This window comes from Adiantum capillus-veneris, chromosome 15, assembly GCF_014529385.1.
Source record: "Adiantum capillus-veneris isolate H3 chromosome 15, ASM1452938v2, whole genome shotgun sequence".
NCBI lineage: Eukaryota > Viridiplantae > Streptophyta > Polypodiopsida > Polypodiales > Pteridaceae > Adiantum > Adiantum capillus-veneris.
In genome coordinates, this window is record NC_140945.1 from 54,966,087 (window position 1) to 54,987,754 (window position 21,668).

The 21,668-nt window shown below is 43.2% G+C and overlaps 1 protein-coding gene across 3 annotated transcripts in view; it reads left to right on the plus strand.

Annotated features, from left to right (window-relative positions):
- Nucleotides 1-21,668, plus strand: part of MLH1 (MUTL-homolog 1) — a 65,225-nt gene that overhangs the window by 42,503 nt on the left and 1,054 nt on the right. For all 3 annotated transcript variants that reach the window (XM_086482543.1, XM_086482544.1, XM_086482545.1), the window contains exon 15: nucleotides 21,454-21,620. In XM_086482543.1, the coding sequence (XP_086338669.1) occupies nucleotides 21,454-21,620 (167 nt within the window). The remainder of the gene's footprint in view (nucleotides 1-21,453; nucleotides 21,621-21,668) is intronic.

Consider the following 21,668-nt stretch of genomic DNA (forward strand, 5'->3'; position numbering starts at 1 on the left):
TTGCTGAGACGGAACCGGAGGTTGCAGAAAGGCTAAAAACCTTGGGTTCTGCATTACTTGTGTGAACATAGCCATAGCAGTAGCCAACTGGGTCCTGAATATATCATCATCAGTCTGTGGTGGTCTTGAGGACTCACCCACTTCATGTGTCTGTTGACCCTGTGAAGAGGAAACCTCTTCAGTCACATCATCTGGTCTGTCAGCCATAATTGCAATTCCCTGTGTCTGGTCTATGATCCCTTGTGTCTTCAAGCCCAAAACTGACCAAGGCTCACTTCTATGGGAAAAAGTGATTTAATCCCGTCGATGGAACCATGAAACCGGCCTGTTCAATCCAAAAAGGGCGGTAGACTTTACTTTAAACCTTGATTTAGCTTTCACCCATTATTAGTCGTCTATTTTACCTGTACTTTCAAGACACAACAAAGGGGAGAGGGATACAGGCTGCTAGATTGCACCTGTATGAGTAGACGGACACCAGATTGGCCCCTAACTTAGGCGCCCCTTTCGGTATTTCTTTATTATTCAAAAGAGGGAATAAACGCTGTGGTTCCTACAAGCTGCCCCGCACAAACTCGGCTGAATTTCCACTGTTCCAGCCCGATTTCGGCAGCATAACTGTACTAGAACCCTTCACGGTCAGTATTCCCACGCATTGACCGACTTTCCCGAAGCATACGGGCACTTTGCAAAACCTGGCGAGAATCTGCAGCACGCTGAATTCTCTGTTTTCAGCCCTGAAAATGCGCCAGATCGCCTGTACAGCGGTCCCCTTGCGTCCCCGAACCTCCTGGGGGTATTAGGGTCCGTTTAGGGCCAAAACCCTAAACCTGCAAAAATACACAGCAGGCTGTAATTCACTGTTTCGGGCTCCGTTTCGCGTGCCGGTCGCATCCCTAGCAAGTCCTCGAGCTCCCGCACCTGTAGGGCTACTTGCCCTTTGAATCGGACGAGATTTCTGGCGTGAAACCTCTCCGAATTCACCTGTACCTGTGGGGGGATTAGCCGCTAGCTAATCCAGTACCTGTGCAAGAGGCTCTTGCCTCGGCAATCGCGCATGAACCCACACAACTGTACATTGGTCAAATGAAGAGCCCACTAGAGGGGCATAACATACTGCCAAAGGGGAGAGAGAGGGCAGTGCGTAGCGTGCAGGGCATCACTCCTGGCACCGCACTGTGCATAAGAGGGAAAGCAAGCACTCCATAGCTCTTAACCTGTGACAGAGACTTGCAAAATGAGCCTCCCAACTATAAATCACGTTTTTGCCTTCTCTATAAGTAGTAAACTGGCCTCAGAGTGCCAAGTGTCACTCATTTGTGCATTTTCCCGCTTTAGACCCTCGGGTCTAAAAATATCTCACCTGCAGCCTCTGTTGACTTGGCCACAGAGTAACAAAATGATCCCCATGTCAAACTGCACGTAATGACGCCAACACATTTTCAGGTCCCAAAATAGCAGTTCCCTAAATTTTAGGAGATGCTGCCATTGTATCTTTCTAGGTCATCCGACCCTCTTTGTACACTGCGGCCACATCCAGAACTGAAATGTAGCCTCTGTAGCAAAGGATTCCACTTTGGCTAGTCAATGACCCCACTTGGCTAACCATAGTCCTTGTCCAACCTTAGTGCTCTCTTGCCCTCAGGCCTGGACTCCCTCTGGACAGTTCCACACTAGCTATGCAATACAGGGCAGTTAGATTTCCCGAGGGGTGTTTCCAAAAAGTGAAAGTAAATAGATAATAAGAAAGAAATCAACAAAAAGGATAGATAGTAGTCACACGCTGGTGACACCATGGAGCTTGGGAGATCTAGACGCCCGCGATTGCGAGGATCATCACTACATCGACGGAGGATTCATCAGAGGATCAGGACCATTATAGCACGATATGGGAGACGCCCAGCCATAGTGCTTACTATGGAGGACATTGATGAGATTCGCCAGTGGCCGATGGTGGACATCCTGGGACCCTGATGTGCAGATGCTCCCTCACCCTCAGCTTCTTCATTTGCATGAGTTTGTATCATTGGATTGTTGTACTGGCTAGAAAGTCTCTAGTCAATGCCCCCCCCCCCCCCCCCCCCCCTAGCTTGTCACTACAGCTTTCAATCTAGTTTTTCTTTCCTAGTTTTTTCATCTTTTCAGTTCTACAGACAGTGTATCAGATACACCATTTTGTAACCGTGATGGTCTCATAGGTCATTTTGGCCTTTTGTAGACGTAAATATATCATTTCATTTCATCTCTCTCTCTCTCTCTAGAATCCCATAATATATATCTTTGTTTTGTACTGTTGATTAGGTTATTTTGTTACTCTGACTTTGTATCAGATCCACCACCTTGTAACTTTCTGGTCTCATAGGTCACTATGGCCTTTTGAAGACGTTAATATACCATTTCATTTCATTTCTCTCTCTCTCTCTCTCTCTCTCTCTCTCTCTCTCTCTCTCTCTCTCTCTATATATATATATATATATATATATATATATATATATATATATACCATAGTTCTGGTTTTTAGCACTTCAGACACTTGGATGCCTAGATCTGCGCATCAATGTAAACTATCGAAGGGCCACACTTCTCTCGGTGGGCGACATCAGAGGCTTTGACTTGCACGATTGACGAGCATGTTCATTTGGTGCATTAGAGAGGCAGTGTGTACATGTACAGTTTCATGAGCCGCGTACAGACTGTGCCTTTTTGATACTTTAGTCACTCACACTCATGTATGGACTAGCAATTTGAGGACCAAGCCTTTACCATATAAGGAGACGGCCACTAGCAGACCATGATGGGCCAGAGATGGAGCATCATAATGGCTGGGAAAATATGGAAAGACCATAGGTCATGATGATATCACACATGATGATTCCACATGATATCATTAGAGCACAGATTGGGCCAGCACCCATGGTGATTAGGGGGTTGCTCCGCAGGTTGATATACTAACCCTTTTAGTACAAATTGTATTATCCTACACTCGGGTCAGCCCGATCAGAGCTGAACCATATCATTAGACCGGACACATAGAGATGGGATATAAAGAGGACCTGGATTATACCTCCTTTTCCCCGTAGAATGGGGATGTGACATTACTAAATAGTAAAATCACTTTCTTCAGCTCTCCAGAGATGGCTTCGGTTACGCGGATACCTAACTATGATATATATTATGCATGGCTATTGGCCAGATATGTACCTCATCAACATATCAGCTGAGGATAGAGATAGGCAGATGGGAGGGTATAGAGGCAGAGGATTTGTTATGCCAGCTCTGTAAGAGGGAGGGAGAGATGGAGGAACATTATAATTGTATATGTACAGTGTACTAAGACGTCGGATGGAGAGGACATTGCTTGTTTCAGGAGGGCTTTAAGTCACTGCAGTGGGTCATGCAGTTTGAGTACCAAAGATGTTTGGGGTTTTTACTCTTGGAATTCGGCCCCACAAGGCATGCCACGATTACTCACTTTTTTAATGCCACACGTCCGAGCCTGAGGATGGGTTTGGATACTAACTGAGCTTTTTTGACATCAGCAGACACACACCATCGAGAGGCTTCATCTTCTAGACGGGTCATGCTTGATAGAGCAAAGGCACTTAGTATATCGAAATGCCATGCCCACCCGGGAGAAGACCTGGACGTTCACATCATAGACAATTAGAGCTTTTATTGAGTGTCACAGCAAGAAGACGCAAAAACCATGCAAATATACAATTGTCGTTGAGAGATACTGTGATAGAGATTATCAATGATATCATGTATGTTTCGAGACTATGAATGCATTTTTAGCTAGGCAGTTTTTCAGTCTTTTGAGCTTTCGGCTAGGTTTTCTATTCCCTTTTTTGAGAGAGAATTTTTTGTTGTATGCACAGTGTTTGGTCTCGTAGGCCACATCGGCTCTTCGAGACGTTAATATATAGTCTCTATTTTATTACCCAATAAAAATTGCCACGAGTACAAAATAATGATACAGCAGTGTCAGTAGGTACAGACTCTGTTTGCGTGACATCTACATATATCTGCTGGTGCCCTGTTGGCACCAAGCAATGTAATGCCGCATCCTAGCTACTGTGGAACGCTAGTATGATCCTATTCGTAAAGATCTGTACTTGAACTCTACTCAAAGGAACAGAAACTTGATGCTTGTGTCTAAGTCATATGCTCTCTGCTCAAAATCAAAGAAAGATCGACCTCCCATGCGTTTCCACAACTAAAATGTGGGAGAAGGACACCACTAATCCTCAAAGATAAAAACGATAGGCAGGGCGCAAAATGTTACGTCTGTGACCACACAAACCTTCCCATCATATCATCAAACTGTTGTTATGTATTAAGTACTCATATCCAATAAGTGTCTATCTTTATCCAAATCTGTTGCCACAAGGCCTCCCCAATCATGGAAGACTCCCATGAGTGGTCATGTGATGCATTAAACCCTAAGCTATGCATCACATGAAGATAAGATCCATCCAAAGAAGGCCATATCTGGGATACTTCATGGACCGTGGACAAAAAGGTGAATGGGCAAACACACGGTTGAAGGAGTATGTGAAAAGAAGGGGTGCCGGAAAGATGAGGCTCCCTCTCCTCATCGTGTCTGCTTGTTGAAGAAGCAACAAGTGTAATTGGCTAGAGGGCGGTAGACTTTAGCACCAAATTTATCGCATGATCCTTAGGCCTCTCCGGCGGCAACCGAGACGGTAATGAATCAAAAAAACAATCCCCATCCGTCAGGACATTGCCCTCTTCGTCATACTCTTGCTCTGCCATCACGGACACATGTGCCTGATGTAGATCATCCTGTCTCTGACCAGCATCATCCTCTACTGCATCTGTCGAAGTTGTGCGATCTGATCAGATTTTATATCTTTCTGACAGGAATAAAATGGGCCTGCTTACTGAACCTGCAAATGATGGTCCATATACCATCATTCCCTGTCCGCGTTCTTGGAGGATCAAAGATATAATATATAGCAATACTTTCCCAGGGCTTATCTGGAATAGGCAGTGGTTGTAACGATCCTAGTTCCTTTTGCCTGTCAAACTTGACCTTTTGGCAAATCACATATGCTCGCACAAAGGCATCCACATCTCTCGTCAAAGTAGGCCAATAAAAGAATGTCTCGACCACTTTCACTGTGGCATCAATACCACGTGCCCTGCATATGATGGGACATGGCTTTCTACCATAACTTTATGTCCTAATGGCCTAGTGACACATAGTGTCCCATGCTTTATCATAAAACCATCCTTGAGGAGGAAGTGCTCATGGCATTGCCCATCTTGCAACTGTTTAAAGATCCTTGCAAAAGCTTCATCAATAGCATGCTGTTCCTTCATGTCGTCAACTCATGATGATAAGGAATTGACACAGCTGAAATTTGTGGCTTTCTTGATAATGCATTAGCCACACCATTCTTCTTGCCTTCCACATGCACAATGTGAAAGTGGAACATAGAGAGAATGTTTTCCCATCGCATATGCTTTTCGGATAACTTTGATTGTGTCAAGAAGTATCGCAAGGTCTGATGATGTGTTTGGACAACAAAATCATTACCTAAAAGGTAGTGCTTTCAATTGGAAAGCGCATGCTGTTTCTCATAGATTTGCATAGTCTTTTCTGGCCTTTGCAAGATTCTGCTCTCGTAAGCTACTACCCGACCATCTGGCATTAACACTGCCCCAATAGTATTGCCACACGCATCACATTGGACCATAAATGACATTTTGAGATTTGGTAAGACAATTACTAGATCGCGCTAATGCCTCTAGCCCAATGGGAATCTGATGGTATCCACTCTTAGGGTCTATCCCTGAAAATGGCTGCACCCTCTAAACGGACAAGAATATCATCAATCCTTGGAATAGGAAACCTGTTCTTGATTGTATTCTTATTCAATGCAAGGTAATCAATACACATGCGCCAAGAGCCATCCTTCTTCTGCACTAGAAGCATTGGGGAGCAAAATGGTGAAGAACTAGGTTGAATCAGGTAGGCTACAACCTGGCACCAAATTTGTCGCGTGATCCTCAAGCCTCTCTGGTGGCAATTGCCATGGTAATGAATCAAAAAAACACTCACTAAACTCTTGCAAAAATGTTGACCTTTCTTTATCTAACATAGATAAATTTGACTGACAATTATCTGAAACATCACTTGCAAAAATCAAGTGCACAGAAAGATGATTCTTAATTACAGAAGTGATAGGCGAAGTAGATACAATAGGGACAGACTCCCCTTTAAGCTTTACATCAAGGATGTGAGTTTTGCCCCTATGCTGAAGGGTGATCTTCTTGTTGAAGACATCTAGCACTCCCATGTATACGGAACATCCACGAGATTCCCAACAGCCATCCACTCTCCCAATGGTATGATATAAAATTCCTCTGTGTCCACATATTGAATATGCAGACGCAACTTTCCAATGATGGGAATAGCACACTCTGAGTGGCCAGGACATGCCAACCCTGCCTCTGCCGTGTACCGCTGTTTGATCCCTCACTTTACCCCACGCTTTGCATAACTCATTGGCATCTGAGTTTGGCCTATCACCCACTATATGTGGCACTAACCCTGTCACGAGGCTGTGGCAACCACTAACCTTAGTTGTTGGTTTCTTTCCCTTGATTTTTATTTGATTTTTGGGACCCTCTTTTTGAAGTCACAAATGGCCGGACATTGTATGGCGAGTGTGAAATGGCCGACAACAACGAGTTTCACCCGCAACAGTGAAGGGCAGGTCGCCACGAGATGGTCGGGCGAGTCGACATTGAAATCCGAGTAGTAAAAGTGTATCTAGGCTCAGTTCAAAGTCATTTAGGCCCCACGCGACACTTAAAAGTTGGTGGGTACCACGAAATTAACTGAAAGAGGCATAAGGGACACATGGCGGCTCTAGGTGATATTGCTAGACTCATCAGACTACACTGCGTGTGTGAGTAGTGGGTGCAAGTGATCTTTACAGGTACGCATAGTTCCATCGCGAAGGATTGTGAAAACGGAGAGTTTTCTTGCGTGAAAACTCGTCCTTTTCAAAGGAGAAGTGTCCCATTGCGTGCGGGAGCACTTGAGACAGGCGTAGACGTGTTCGCTCCGCTCAAAGCGATCCAAAACAGAAAATTACAGTCTGCTGTGTTTTTCTGTAGGTTTAGGGTTTCGCACCTAAACTACAAGAGATCATCAGGGGAGCCTCGGGAAAGCCTCAGGATGCGTGTACAGGGTTTTGGGCACGCGAAAGTGATGAAACAAGGAATCACAGCATGCTGAAATTGACTTGTAGCTCACCGAAAAGCGCCTTGACGTGTATTTTTGAGCTATAGGGGATTCACACCGTTATGTTGGCGAAATTGGGTCAAAAAGCTGCAGTTACAGCCATGGACAGGTTTGGACAGCTTGGTGAGAGTTAGGTGAAAGCGTTCGGTGGTTTATTTGCAATAAAAATAAAGAATACAGAAAGGGGCGCGAGTCTTTGGGGCCTACAGGGTGTCAATGTCTGCTTGGAAGCACTCTAGCTGCCAAGCTGTGTTTTCGTTTGAAGTGTTCAATTCCAAGCACACGTTTATTCGTGGAGTTGCTTTGTGTCGTAAAGTTCAAGTAAAGAGTCGGGTGAAAGCTAAAGTCTACTGCTCTCTAGCGAGTCTACGGACCCGTTTCATGGTTCCATCGTTGGGAGAGAATCACTTTTTCCTTAAAGAGTGAGCGTTGGTCGGTCTGCAGCGAAGACACAAAGCACATGAACTTGGAATTACACTATGGCTGAAAGTACGAATGACACGAGGGAAGAGGGTTCCTCTTCACAGGACAGATGCAAGGCTTGATGCCGAATCCCATGTATGGTAACATTGGCATGCAAGAAGGGTTTCAGTGCAATCAGGGTCAGTTTGGGGTGCCACAGGGCAATTTTGGCATGGCTGGTTTTTTCGATCAACAGGCACATATGGCTCTAGTGACTCAGAATGTCAGTGGCCAAGGGGCGCCGATGATCCCTATGATAGTGCAGACAATCCCTATGATAATTTGGGAGCATTGGAAAAGCCAAAAGCATACAAAGAAGGTGGTGCAGCTGTGAAGTTTGATACTTTCAGTAGCTTTGAGGATAAGACAAAGGCTCTTACTTTCCTTCGGCACTTTCCTTTGGCAATTTGATGCAGCTTATGCAAGGGGAATCTTACAGAGGCCTCCAAGGTTAGGAAAGCTGCCACTTTCTTGAAAGGCAATGCGCTTACATGGTGGATGACACTGTTGATGCAAGGACAGATACCCGCCACATGGATATACTTCAAGCAAATTTTTGCATGTGCGTGGCTGTTAAATGAATTTGAAGCTGATGTCATTACGGATTGGCACCAACTTATTGCGGCTACTTGCAAGAGCCTACAGGAGTTCTGTAAAGCGTTTCTCTCAGTAACCTCCTATAGGTTTATGCCACTGACAGAGCAAATTAAGAATTATTGTTGTGGGTTGCCTAATGGGCTTCGTGACTAGTGTACAAAGAACAGAGTGGCTACCCTTACTTAGCTTATGGAAGTTGCCAACACTGGTCATGCCTTGTTGAAGGGAGAGTACAATGGGTTTCAGGGCAACGTGAAAGAGGGTCAGCAAAAGAAAAATTTAGCAAAAGAAGCCCTTTGTGAAAGCGACTCCTAAAGCATCTCAGGGGTCAGAAAAGATAGAGAAAACTAAGGACTCAGCCGAGACGTGTGAAGGACAGGCTAAGAAAAAGAAAAGGAAGCCTTTTGTGCGCAAGTCGTTTGAGGAAAAGAAGGCTTTAATGGCTGAGAACAAATTTTTATATGTGAGCAGCCTAGTCATTTTGGTGCAGATTGTCCCCAGAAGGGGAGGCCAGCTGACTCAGAGGACAGGAAAGGAAAGGAGCCCAAACTCACCACCGGGTTAGTGCGGCCAAACTCCGATGCCAGTGAGTTATGCAAAGCACGGGGTAAAGACAGAGATCAAACATCCCTTATCTACTTTGATCCAGGTGCTAAAGTAAACTTTATCTCACCAGAGTTGGCCATCAAGCTAGGCATCCAAGCTGAAGAGATGGGTTATACAACAAAGGCAAGTCTGGTCACTCAGAGTGTGTTACGCCTATCATTGGAAAGCTGCGTTTGCATATTCAGTCATATGTGGACACAAAGGAATTTTATATCATGCCACTAGAAGGATGCGATGCGATGTTGGGAATTCCGTGGATGTTCCGTATAATGGAGTGCTGGAGGTCTTCAACAAGAAGATCACCCTTCAGCATAGGGGCAAAACTCACATCCTTGATGTAAAGCTTAAAGGGGAGTCTGTCTCTATTGTATATGCTTTGTCTATCACTTCTGTAATTAAGAATCATCTTTCTGCGTACTTGATTTTTGTACGTGATGTTTCAGATAATTGTCAGTCAAATTTATTTGTGTTAGATAAAGAAAGGTCAGCATTTTTGCAAGAGTTTAGTGACTGTTTTTCTGACTCATTACCGTTTCAGTTGCTACCGGAGAGGCTTGAGGGTCATGCGATAGATTTGATGCCAGGTTGTAGCCCACCAAATAGGCCTTTGTACAAGGTTAATGCGGCTCAACAGAAAGAGATTATGGTCCAAGTAGAGGAGCTATTAGATAAAGGGCTGATTCAACCTAGTTCTTTACCCTTTTGCTCCCTAGTGCTTGTAGTGCAGAAGAAGGATGGCTCTTGGCACGTTTGTATTGACTACTGTGAATTGAATAAGAATATCATCAAGAACAGGTTTCCTATCCCAATATTCTTGACCGATTAGAGGGTGCTGCAATTTTCACGGAATAGACCTTAAGAGTGGGTACCATCAGATTCGTATCAGGCCAAAGGATGTGCACAAGACTGCGTTTAGGACGACATTTGGTTTGTATGAGTTCTTAGTTATGCCGTTTGGTCTTATGGATCGGATTTTCCGCCCACATCAAAAGTTCGTCGGTACATTCGTTGATGACATGATAGTCTATTCAAAGAATGAAGAGGAGCATAGGCATCACTTGACCATTGTGTTCGAAGAGCTACACAGTCTTAGGTTGCTTGTTAATCCTAACAAGGAGGAGATCCTCTTTGTTGGCCACATATAGTGTAATGTTTTAGCTACAGCTAGAGATGATATGAAAATGATTTTTGTGCACATAGAATGAATTTATGAGCTTATGAATTTATTGGTACCAATAAATTTTAAAAAATAGAACGGTTTTTTTGTTTTAATTGTGATCTGGGAATTTATCCGTGTTTGAATAGTATGATAAGTAGAGCAGTAGCCGGACGCAGTGCAAAACAGATTAGAACAAGCGCATGAATAAGATGGTGTCCCTAATGGGCTCAAAAAAGTCATAAATTTGCGTGGGTGGCCGGACACAATTTAAATACATCCCGGCGGGAGCAGACAAGCTGAGTCAATAGAGGAATGAAAATGGCCGAGCTAATTATGCTCCAGTTTGGTCATAAAACGAGTTTTTATGCCTGTTTTTAAGTGAAACGTTTGAAACCTTTAAAAATTACTGGTCAGGCAGTTTGAACGCGGCCGTTATTGAAGTATTAAAAAAAAACTCAGCGTGAGATTTAGAAAACTCCAGCGTTGGTAGTTCTACGGGCAAATTATCTCTCTCTTTCTCTCTCTCTCTCTCTCTCTCTCTCTCTCTCTCTCTCTCTCTCTGTGGCGCCATCTGGCAGACAAAAACCCAACACGAGGCATAAAAGGAGGTAGCGCCACTCTCTGCAGCAGTTTCCAGCCACACAAAGGCTCTCTTCTTTCCGCTCTCAGTTCAGTCCCCCACCCTCTTGTGGATTAAAATAGTATCTGGAATAGGAAACTAGACTGCCCACTGCTTAAGAAAGATTTGTCCTCCTCCTACAACAAATTCAATCCCTGACGTACAAGCCAACACTGGGAAGGAGAAAGGAAAAAGGCAGCTACTTAAAGGGTGGGGTAGCTTGAATGAGCAAAGAGTATTGATCTTGTTTGATCCAAGCTCCATTGACAACTTCATCTCATCGGATACCTCAGAATCTCTTGGTCTCACTACCGAGAGATTGGGAACTCCAATGGGTTCAGGATCAGCCTTTGAAGGCTTGAATACAAATTCCACTCCATCTAAGGACAGTTGAATCTGAAAATTAGAAAGTACTCTAATCGAGAGTCTTTCCTAGTTGCCTCTATACAAGGATGTGATGTCATCTTGGGTATGCCCTAGGATTACAAAATTCATCCCATCCCAGACTATGCTAGCAAGAAATAGTCTTTTTCCTTTGAAGGGCAGTAGTATGATGTAGATGCAAGTGCTAGTAATTGGCCTATTCCTATGGTCATTCACATCACTATTAAAAGAGAAATAAACAAGTGTCTTTCTGCTTGCTTGATTTTTGTCAAAGATAGAGAGATGAGTTCTGAAAATGTCTTGTCAAATTTAGATAAAGTTCAGCTAACTTTTCTTAATCAATATAAAGATTGTTTCACTGACACCTCTTGAGAGACCAGAAGATCATCATATTGATCTGATTCCGGACAGCTCACCTCCAAATCAGCCACCCTATCGGGTTAGTCTATTGCAACAAGAAGAAATCCTTAAACGAGTAAATGAACTTCTCAAGAAGGGTCTTGTTCGTCCTAGCACTTCTCCCTACTGTTCACCAGGTTTGCTTGTGCAGAAGAAACACGACACGTTTTGCATGTGCATCGATTATTGTTCTCTAAATAGATTTTGATTAAGAATATATTTCCGATTCTTCGAATTTATGATATCTTAGACAAGCTACAAGGGGCATGCATTTTCAGCCGCGTAGATCTCAAGAGCGGCTTCCACCAGATTTGTATTTTTAGTGAAGACATACACAAGACTGCATTTCAAACAACTTTCGGATTGTACGAGTTTCTAGTAATGCCTTTCGGCCTTACTAACGCTCCAACAACTTTCAATCGAATGATGGACCAAATATTTTGTCCTCATCGACAATTCACAGGAAATCTTCTTTGACGACATCTCTTCTCTCACACAGAGGAGGAACACAAATGACATCTATAGACTGTGTTCAAAGAAAAGCAACAACATAAACTCCAAGTTAATGCTAAGAAGAGTGAATTTTTCTTGACAAAGATTCACTATTTGGGACACATTGTGTCCCATAATCAAGTACGCATGGACCCAACAAAGGTTCAAGCTATTTCAGTCTGGCCACAACCTGGTTCTGTTCGAAGTTTCCTTGGCCTTTATTCCTCCGATAGATGCTTTATACGCCATTTCGCTATGCAGCTGCACCTCTCTATGATCTCACAAAGAAAAAGATATCTTTTGTATGGGGGGACTAAATAGAAGGAATCTTTTGAAAAGCTCAAGTAGCTTCTCACCCATGGACCCATCCTAATTGTACCTGATCTTCGGAAACCATTTGAAGTACATTGTGATGCTTCAGGCGATTGTGTTGGCTCAATTCTCAATCAAGAAGGCCATGCAATAGCTTATGAAAGTAGACGACTTCGTGATGCGGAGCTTCATGCTTCCATCTACGAGAAGGAACTCATGGTAGTCATCCATGCTCTCTCAATTTGGAAACACTACCTTCTGGGAGTAGATTTTACAATCAAGACAGATCATCAAAGTCTTCGATACTTTCTCTCTCAACGAAAGTTGTATGAGAAACAAATGCTGTGGGCCAATTTTCTTTCAATGTTTCATTTCCAAATTTTGCACACTTTTGGAAGTAAGAATGTGGTTGCAGATGCTCTTTCTTGATTGCCCCGAGTCAATGCCATAACAAGTATGCATCATTAAGAATTGGAATCTCTACCCGAGATGTACCCTGACGACTCCGATTTTGGTAAAATCTGGCAACAGCTACAAACTGGTAATGAAAATTTTCCCTACTCTATTAAAGATAGTCACCTTTATTTTCATCAAGCTCTTTGTGTGGCACGTCCACTTAGAACAAAGGTAATCGATGAAGCACATGCTTCTCCTTACGAAGGACACAGAGGCATAATGTCCATGACACATGCCTTAGAAAGATATTTTTATTGGCCAACACTACGAGCTGACATAAATAAATATGTCAGAAAATGTGTACCATGCCAAAAAGTTAAGTATGATCTCCATAAAACTCTTAGCTTACTTCAGCCCCTATCAGTACCCCAAGTACTATGGGAAAGTATAGCCATGGATTTTATAATGGATTTGCCACGAACCCCGAAAATGATGCAATCTGGACTATCATAGACAAATTTCGTAAGCAAGCCCATTTCATTCCAGTAAGAAAAACCATCAAAGCTGATAACATGGCCAATATATTTCTAGCTCAGATTTTTAAGCACCATGGCATGCCCAAAACGATTATAAGTGATTGCGACCCAGGAATGACAAGTAATTTCTGTTGAGCACTTTTTACGAACGTAGGAACTAAGCTGAGTTTTCTTCGGCTTATCATGCTCAGACAGATGGACAAAGCGAAATTACGAACTCCATTGTCCTAGACATTTGTAAGTGTTATGTCTCAGATTAGAAATATCTACCTCTCGCAGAATTTGCCTATAATAACACACTACATTCCTCTACAGGAAAAGCTCCTTTTGAGGTTATTTATGGCAAACCACATCTCCCCCCAATCCTTCTTACTAAGGATAAGATATTCGCAGCTGATGAATTTGTTCCGGATCTTACACACAAGTGAAGAGTGCCATCCTTGGATCTCAAGAAAAGCATAAGAAAGCTGTAGATAAGCATCGTCGTGATCTCAAGCTAATTGAAGGACAATTTGTATATCGTAAGTACTTAGTAAAGTTTAAGAATTACTCCCCTCTAGACACTTAGTGGATGATGGAATCAGAATTGCAAGATTTCTCAAAAACCCTTATTGAGTATCATGAAGCCTTATAGTTGAGGACAAGTGTTTAGGAGCCAGAGGGATATAATATCTTAGCTACGGCTACAGATAATATGAAAATGATTTTGTGGGCACAGAATGAATTTTTGAGCTTATGAATTTATTGGTACCAATAAATTATTTATAATAGAATGGGTAAATTTTTCCAACGTAATTTGGGAATTTATCCATGTCCAGATAGTATGATAAATAGAGGGGTAGCCTGACGCAATGTAGAACAGATCAGAACAAGCGCATGAATAAGGTGGTGTCCCTAGTGGGCTCAGACAAGTCATAATTAAATATTTTAACTGTGGCCGCCTATGCAAGTGGCCGGTCGGCCACAATGTAAATACGTCCTGATGGGAGCAGACATGGTGAGTCGATAGAGGCATGAAAATGGTCGAGCTAATTATGCTCCAGTATGGTCGTTTTTTGGGTGTTTTCAAGTGAAACGTTTAAAACTTTTAAAAACTTGTGGCCAGGCAGTTTGAGCGCGATCAAAGTTATTAAAATATATATATATAAAAGAACTCCCAGCGTGAGATTTAGAAAACGTTAGTGCTGGCAGTTCTACGGGCAAATTCTCTCTCTCTCTTCAGCGCCATCTGGCAAACAAAAACCCAGCGCTAGGCATAAATGGAGATAGCGCTACACATTGAACACTCTCTGCAGCAGTTTCCACCCACACAGAGGCTCTGCTCTTTCCGCTCTCAGTGCAGCCCCCCCCCCCGCTCTCTCTCTCTCTCTCTCTCCTCGCTGTTGGGGTCCCAAGAAGAGCGTGTAGAGGCCATGAAGCGCGCATGTGGGGTCCCACAGAACTTGTGTGCGTCCCTGCGGGGAATAGACTCACCTAGACAAGCATAGATTTGGCTGTCCACACAAATTTTAACACTCCGATTGTGTCCAAAAGCAGAATTCAGCCAAGAAGAACTCATGTGGGCACTCCCTACTCGAGCAAATAACAACAGAAGCATTTCCCGCTTAGGAAATCTCAATCGAAGAAGAATTAGCCATTCACGGCTACATGTATGAAAATTTCAGCCTATAGGCTTATGGATTTATGGATGAAATGTACAAGAAAATCAAGCTTGCCTTGGAGAAGACTCAAGCAAAGCAGAAAAGGGCTGTTGATCGTCCTTACGCGAATTGTTGTTTTCACCTGGTGATTGGGTGCTCTTACGGTTTGAGAAGGCAAGGCTAAAGAAGATGAAGGGCACGGAAAGGGTGTTTCCCAAGCTCAGCATGTGTTACTATGGGGTTTCTTATAGGCTGAAATTGCCCGACAGTTGGAAGATTCATAATGTGTCTCACGCGAATCTTCTAAGACCCTTTGTGAGAGATGTGCGAGAAGATATGCCAGATGAGGATCAACCAGAAGTTGAGGAACTTTATGAGATCTTGGTACTTGAGTAGATTTTGGCACATAAGGAAAGAAAAATTAAGGGAAAAGTTGCACGACAGTATTTGGTGAAGTTCTAGAACTATCCACGTGTGGATGCAAAGTGCATGGAAGAGTGTGAACTCCTAGTGTCAGCGAATTTATTGCAGCTTTACCTTGAGGCCTTCGGGTTACAGCCTACGTTTGCCCCAACTCAACGTGCTCGTCATGATGGAGATAGCACATCAAATGTACATACGACTCAATGCAATAGAAGTGTACATTGGTCTACAAATGCTAAGGGTATACCGTTCACTTCTATTGTAGATAGAAATGGCAAAAGTATGAAGGTTTCATTAAGTCATTTGTATCTATGTTTTATAACCTTTCCTACAGATACATGTGATGATGAAATGGTGCTATATTTGGCATGCAATCCTGGACGTTTGCGATGTCAACAGGGGGGTATGTCATGAGGCTGTGGCATCCACTAACCTTAGTTGGTTTCTTTCCTTGACTTTTATTTAATTTTTGGGACCCTCGTTTTGAAGCCACAAATGGCCATACATTGTAGGACCAGTGTGAAATGGCCGGGCAGACAAGAGTTTCATCCTCAGTAGTGAAGGGCTAGTTGCCACGAGATGGTCAGGCCAGTCGGCACTGAAATCCGAGTAGTAAAAGTGTGTCTAGGCTCGGTTCAAAGTCATCTAGGCCCCACTCAACACTTTTTTTTTTTTCTTTTTGGTTGAGAAAAGTGGAATTGAATCAAAGAGAAAACTGTAAAAATATACAATGAACCCACATCTAGGGGGTGCGTTTGCCCCATAGCTTAAGGTTAAATCATATTAGAGATAAAGTCTCTCATTTTGAATCTGATGGCACTATAAAAAAGGGGGACCTTGGTTCTCCATTGTTTCCAGTGAGTTTTCCTTTGAATACATAGCTTGGAACATCCAAAGCTTCCTTGGTTTCTTTACATAAAGAAGTTGCCAGCTAATCATTCCACATAACAGACCAATGAGAGTTGGCAGAATTTGAAAGTACAACTTGTAGTTTGGAGTTCCACATATACCATAGAATGGCTCCTCTCCAAATGTTCCACAGGGGAATATCCCATCCCTCACACTTTGTGGAGCACTTAATGAAGAAGAAAGGCAGCCTCCTCTCTCAACAATGGGCGCCTCGAGCTGATGTGGCTTACAGAATGGCTCACGGGTTGCCAAGTGTCTGAAATGCCCTCTTGAGTTAAATTCCTAGTACCCACCAACTTATAAAGTGTCGCATTGGGCCTGAATGACTTTGAACTGAGCCTAGCTGACCTTTTACTGCTCGGATTTCAGTGCTGGCTAGCCTGACCAACTCATGGCAACTTGACCTTTATTGCTTTGTGGATGAAACTCTCGGTCGTCGCTCGTTTTACACTGTCCATACAATGTCCGACCATTTGTGACTTCAAAAAAAAGGTCTCAAAAATTAAATAAAAATCAAGGGAAAGAAACCAACAACTAAGGTTAGTGGATGTTGCTAAATTGGCTTTATCTGACAGAAAAATAATTCTAAATGAATTATTTCTGGATTTATAAGTGAGGGTTTTCTCGCTTGGAACACCAAGGAAAAATAATTCTAAATGAATTATTTGGAATTTTAAGTGAGAGGGTTTTTCTTACTGGAGACATCCGAGTACAGAGTATTCCTAGTGCGTCATTCAAAGTAATGACGGGAGCACTGTGAACGGGAATATTTGTAAGGCCACAAGGAACGGGTACTTCTGATGTGTCACATCGGATGGGTGACAGGGAGTACCGAGAAGAAGTATCCGACCATCCAGGAACGGACATCTCTGATGCGTCATAGGATGGGTGACATAGAGCATCGTGAAGGAGATTGTACCATAAGTTCAGTAGGAAAGGACTAGGTGATGGGTATTCTTGATGCGTCACAAGGTGGGTGACGGGTGCATCGGAAAGGGGATATCCATAGTCGAGAGGAAATCCGAACTGGAAAAGAGGAATACGCGTAAAGACGCAAGCACAAGAATAAAGATGGGTTCTGAGAAGCTTTTCTTAAAAAGCGGAATATTTTAACGAGTTTTCCGGGAAGAGCAAACGCTTTCCCGCAAGGTATCTATGTTTGCATTGCATTCGTGCTTGTGGTTGCATCCAGGGACGCCTGGGAAGTGTTGTGAAAGGCATTGTTTTTAACTTATAAGGTTTTATTGAGTTTTTGGGTAGGTTCAGACCAATTTTAAAATATGCCGGCCGCCCACTTAATAAGTGGACAATCACTTAGAAAATAAAGCAATAAAACCAGCCAGCGAATTCTCTCTCCCTATTTCGGGTAGAACATAAAAAAAAAAAGAAAGAAAAGAAAAAATCCCGGCCGCGATCTCTACGCGAGCAACTATTCGTGCCGTGGCCAAGGAGCTATAAAAGCACCACATGCCCTCACTGAAAAAGGAGTTACCAACGTCAGCAAGAGAAGACTCTGCCACCAGATAACGCAAGAGATCGCGAGACTACGAAGCACGGAAGTCGCTTTTCCCGTGCAAGAGCGACAGGTATCTATTGTGGATTCGCCATACGAATTGTTGTCGCGTGTTTCCGTGTCTTTGCAGGTACTTCATCGCGAAGGAGAAGCGAGAAGGCTTCGGCCTACGCTTAGGAATTCCGTTCCTGGGAATTGTGGGAACGGAATTCGGAAATTTTCTGCGGAGTCTCGACCCCGAGTACAGACGGAAAAAGGATTGAGAGCTCGTCTCTCGGATTTCCCTTACGGGAAGGAACGACCATCGAGTCAGAGATTTAGAACGGAGGGGTTTTCTCCGGTTCTTGTGCTTATACAAAAGATTCTCCCTAATAAAGGATTCTCTTTAAGGGGGGGGACTAGCCCATCTTCTGGTCCCAGTACTGTGTCGATCTTCTCACTCTCTCTCTCTCTCTCTCTCTCTCTATGTATTTCTCTCTATATCCTTTGGCTTCAGTATTAAGTGATAAATTCTATTTATCCGAGTATATTTTATATTGTTATGCGCTCCCGTTTGTGACAGTGGATGCCACAGCCTTGTGACATACCCCCTTGTTGACATCGCAAACGTTCTTGGTTGCATGCCAAATATACATGCCATACATGATTTAGTGTGATCAGCACCATTTTATCAGTTATGTATCAGCAAGAAAGGTTATAAAACATAGATAGAAATGACTTTATGAAAGCTTCATACTTTTGCCATTTCTATCTACAATAGAAATGAACATTATACCCTTAGCATTTGTAAAGCAGTGTACACTTCTATTGCATTGAGCTGTATGTACATTTGATGTGCTAGCTCCATCTGACCCATCTTTTGAGCACATTGAGTTGGGGCAGACGTAGGCTGTAACCCAAAGGCCTCAAGGTAAAGCTGCAATAAATTCGATGACAATAGGAATTCACACTCTTCCATCCAAATACTGTCGTGCAACTTTTCCCTTAACTTTTCTTTCTGTATGTGCCAAAATTTGCTCAAGTACCAAGATCTCATCAAGTTCCTCAACTTTTGGTTGATTCTCATTTGGCATGTCTTCTGGCACATCACCCATAAAGGGTCTTAGAAGACTCACGTGAAACGCATTATGAATCTTCCAACTGTCGGGCAATTTCATCCTATAAGAAACATCGCTGATCTTGTCAAATACTTGAAAAGGCCCCATAGTTATGCATGGTGAGCTTGGGAAATAACCTTTCCTTGCCCTTCATCTTCTTTAACCTTGCCTTTTCAAACCGTAAGAGTAACCAATCACCAAGTGAAAACAACAATTCACGTGAGTGACTATCAGCAACCCTTTTCGATAGTCATAGGTTATGGTGGACCCACTCAGTGGGTTAGAACACAAATAATGCACACTCCTACCAAGACGAGCCAAAAAAGGGCATCTGTGACTTGAAACGATTGCATATCTATGTCATACTCGCACACCAAAAGGGTTGATGCCTTGGAGTGTGGGCTAGATCCAATAGAAAAGACGGTTACAATCAATAAGAGAACTTTCAGGGAGTAGGACAAGGATCATCGCTGTCCATGGTGTTGTTGCCCTTTGGAAATCACGGATCTCCTCATTCCCTATGTCTGCACCAAGTAGATACTAGAGGTGCTCTGCAATTGCGTGATCACATCACCTCTCCATATCTGCCCTTAGAAGAAAACCGCATGGAGATCCCCTCCTAGCCTGCATGAATCTGATGACCATGGAACCAAGCTAAAACCTCGAGCTAAACATGGGTAAATAAATCCCAATACGAGAAAATTACCTCACTCTGGCCGGACACATCCACAAAACAGCCCTCACTCCCTACTACTTGTCCCTTGCAGAAACCAAGACCGACTTCACGAATCTAGAGAGATGCCATACATATTGATGTGTCTCTTGGTTGATGGTTTTCCACTGAGGAATGAAGACTCTAGAAAGTTCTAGAAGAAGCTAAGGGTCAGAAGAATCCAGGAAAGATGTAAGGACACTTCATTGTTGAAATTACAGTATAATCTCAGCCCAAGGAGCCTCTACACTACCATCATCATCATCGCCCTCCACATGTACCTCCTCCCCTTCAAAAATCCATCTCTCTCTCTCTCTCTCTCTCTCTCTCTCTCTCTCTCTCTCTCTAGCTTGCTGTGTTTTATAGTAGCACACCAATTCAGAAATCCAGCCCCTCTCTTGCTCTATCGCTTCCTCACTATTGTATGGCAAGGATGGGTGGATTTTGTACAAATTGGAAGACTACTTATGTTTGTGGTTTCTTTTTATGCTTGTGCACTCATGTATATCTTGCATGATCTGCAAGTTTGAGTCTACCTTGCATGATCTGCAAGGTTGATTGTGATTGAGCCGAATCCTAAGGAACTTGGATTGAACAGAAATTAATTTTCCTTCTGTGGGGGGGGGGGGGGGGGGGTGTGTGTGTGGACAACAAGGGGGGTTGCCCATCTTCAACACTCATGGTCTCTCGACTCTCGCTTTGGTGTTTGTTATATATTTTTCAAGGTTTACAAAGTGAACGCGTAAGAAAATTTGCACTCTATAGTAGTACGGGGCGCTTACATGTCTGGGCTACACTTTTGGATATCTCTTTGGTGTTTGTTATATCTTTTCCAAGGTTTACAAAGTGAATGCATAAGAAAATAAGCACTCTGTAGTAGTACGGGGCACTTACACACGTCTGGGCTACACTTTTGTATATCTTCATGGACCACGGACAAGAAGGTGAATGGGCAAACATATGGTTAAAAGGAATATGTGAAATGAATGGGAGCTGGAAGGATGAGGCTCTCTCTCCTAATACCGTCTCTGTAAGTGGCTCCTTTAGCTGTAAGTGGCATGTCCCAATTGGCTGAAGAAACCTCAAGCTCAGAAGCATCTAGATTTGGATGCTTCAAATCTGAGGTTTGGACCTTGGAAGGTTTCTCCTTCCTGTGTATTTGGTCTCTTCATCCTACATATACTAGGACAGTGTAAGTCTGTGTCTCTACCTGTGCTTCCCTGTCTGCTGCTGCTGACTCTATTGAGTCTTCTTTCTCTGTTGGTTATACTGGCTGCTGCCCGGACTCTCTACACGCATTGCTGTGACCCTCCTCTCTGTAAAGGAGGCAAGCGAGGCTTGCAGCATGACAACAGCAGCTGCAGATAGCAAATGCTTCTTCCAGCAAGAGTCAGACAGTGACACATGGACGCAGGAGGGAGCATTGTCTACTTGGTGGTTCCTACCGAACATTTCTCTCATCACACTGAATGACCGCCTGCTGGCAGGACTTGTGAGCAGCTTTGAATGAATGTGGTTTTTTTTTGTGTTCAATGCAGACCAATGTCTCTCTGAAAGTAGATCATCGATCCAGTCACAGGTCTGCTCAGTAATAAGCTCTTTGTAAAATGTGTTCATGGCCAAGTATGCCAGATGTACACGTCCATCCGGTCAGGGAACCTAAGAATTATGTGAATGGCTTCTCTGCTAGAAAGCAGAATTGCTGATGTTCAAAATGATCAACTAGGTGTCGATGGCTGTTTCTTTGTCCTAAAGATTTTGTTTTGCTAGGCTTTTAACTGTGAGGGTTTCAACACAAAGAAGCCATAAGTGTGGTGAGGGTTTCAACACAAAGAAGCCATAAGTGTGAAGAGGAATAGTAAATACGCATGGTCATTTTTTGCCCCTGGGATATTGACTGCATACCTGTTATTTGCAGAAGCCGACATGCAAATGGAGGACACTGACATTGATGAGGAACTTGTTGGAGAAGCTGAAAAAGTCTGGGCACAACGAGTCTGGACCATTGAGCATGTTCTTTTCCCTGCATTGAGATTGTTTTTGAAGCCTCCAAAGCACATGGCAACTGATGGAACAGCCGTTCAAGTAACAAAATGTTATTTTTTCTCGAACTTGAGTGTTAGAATATTTTTG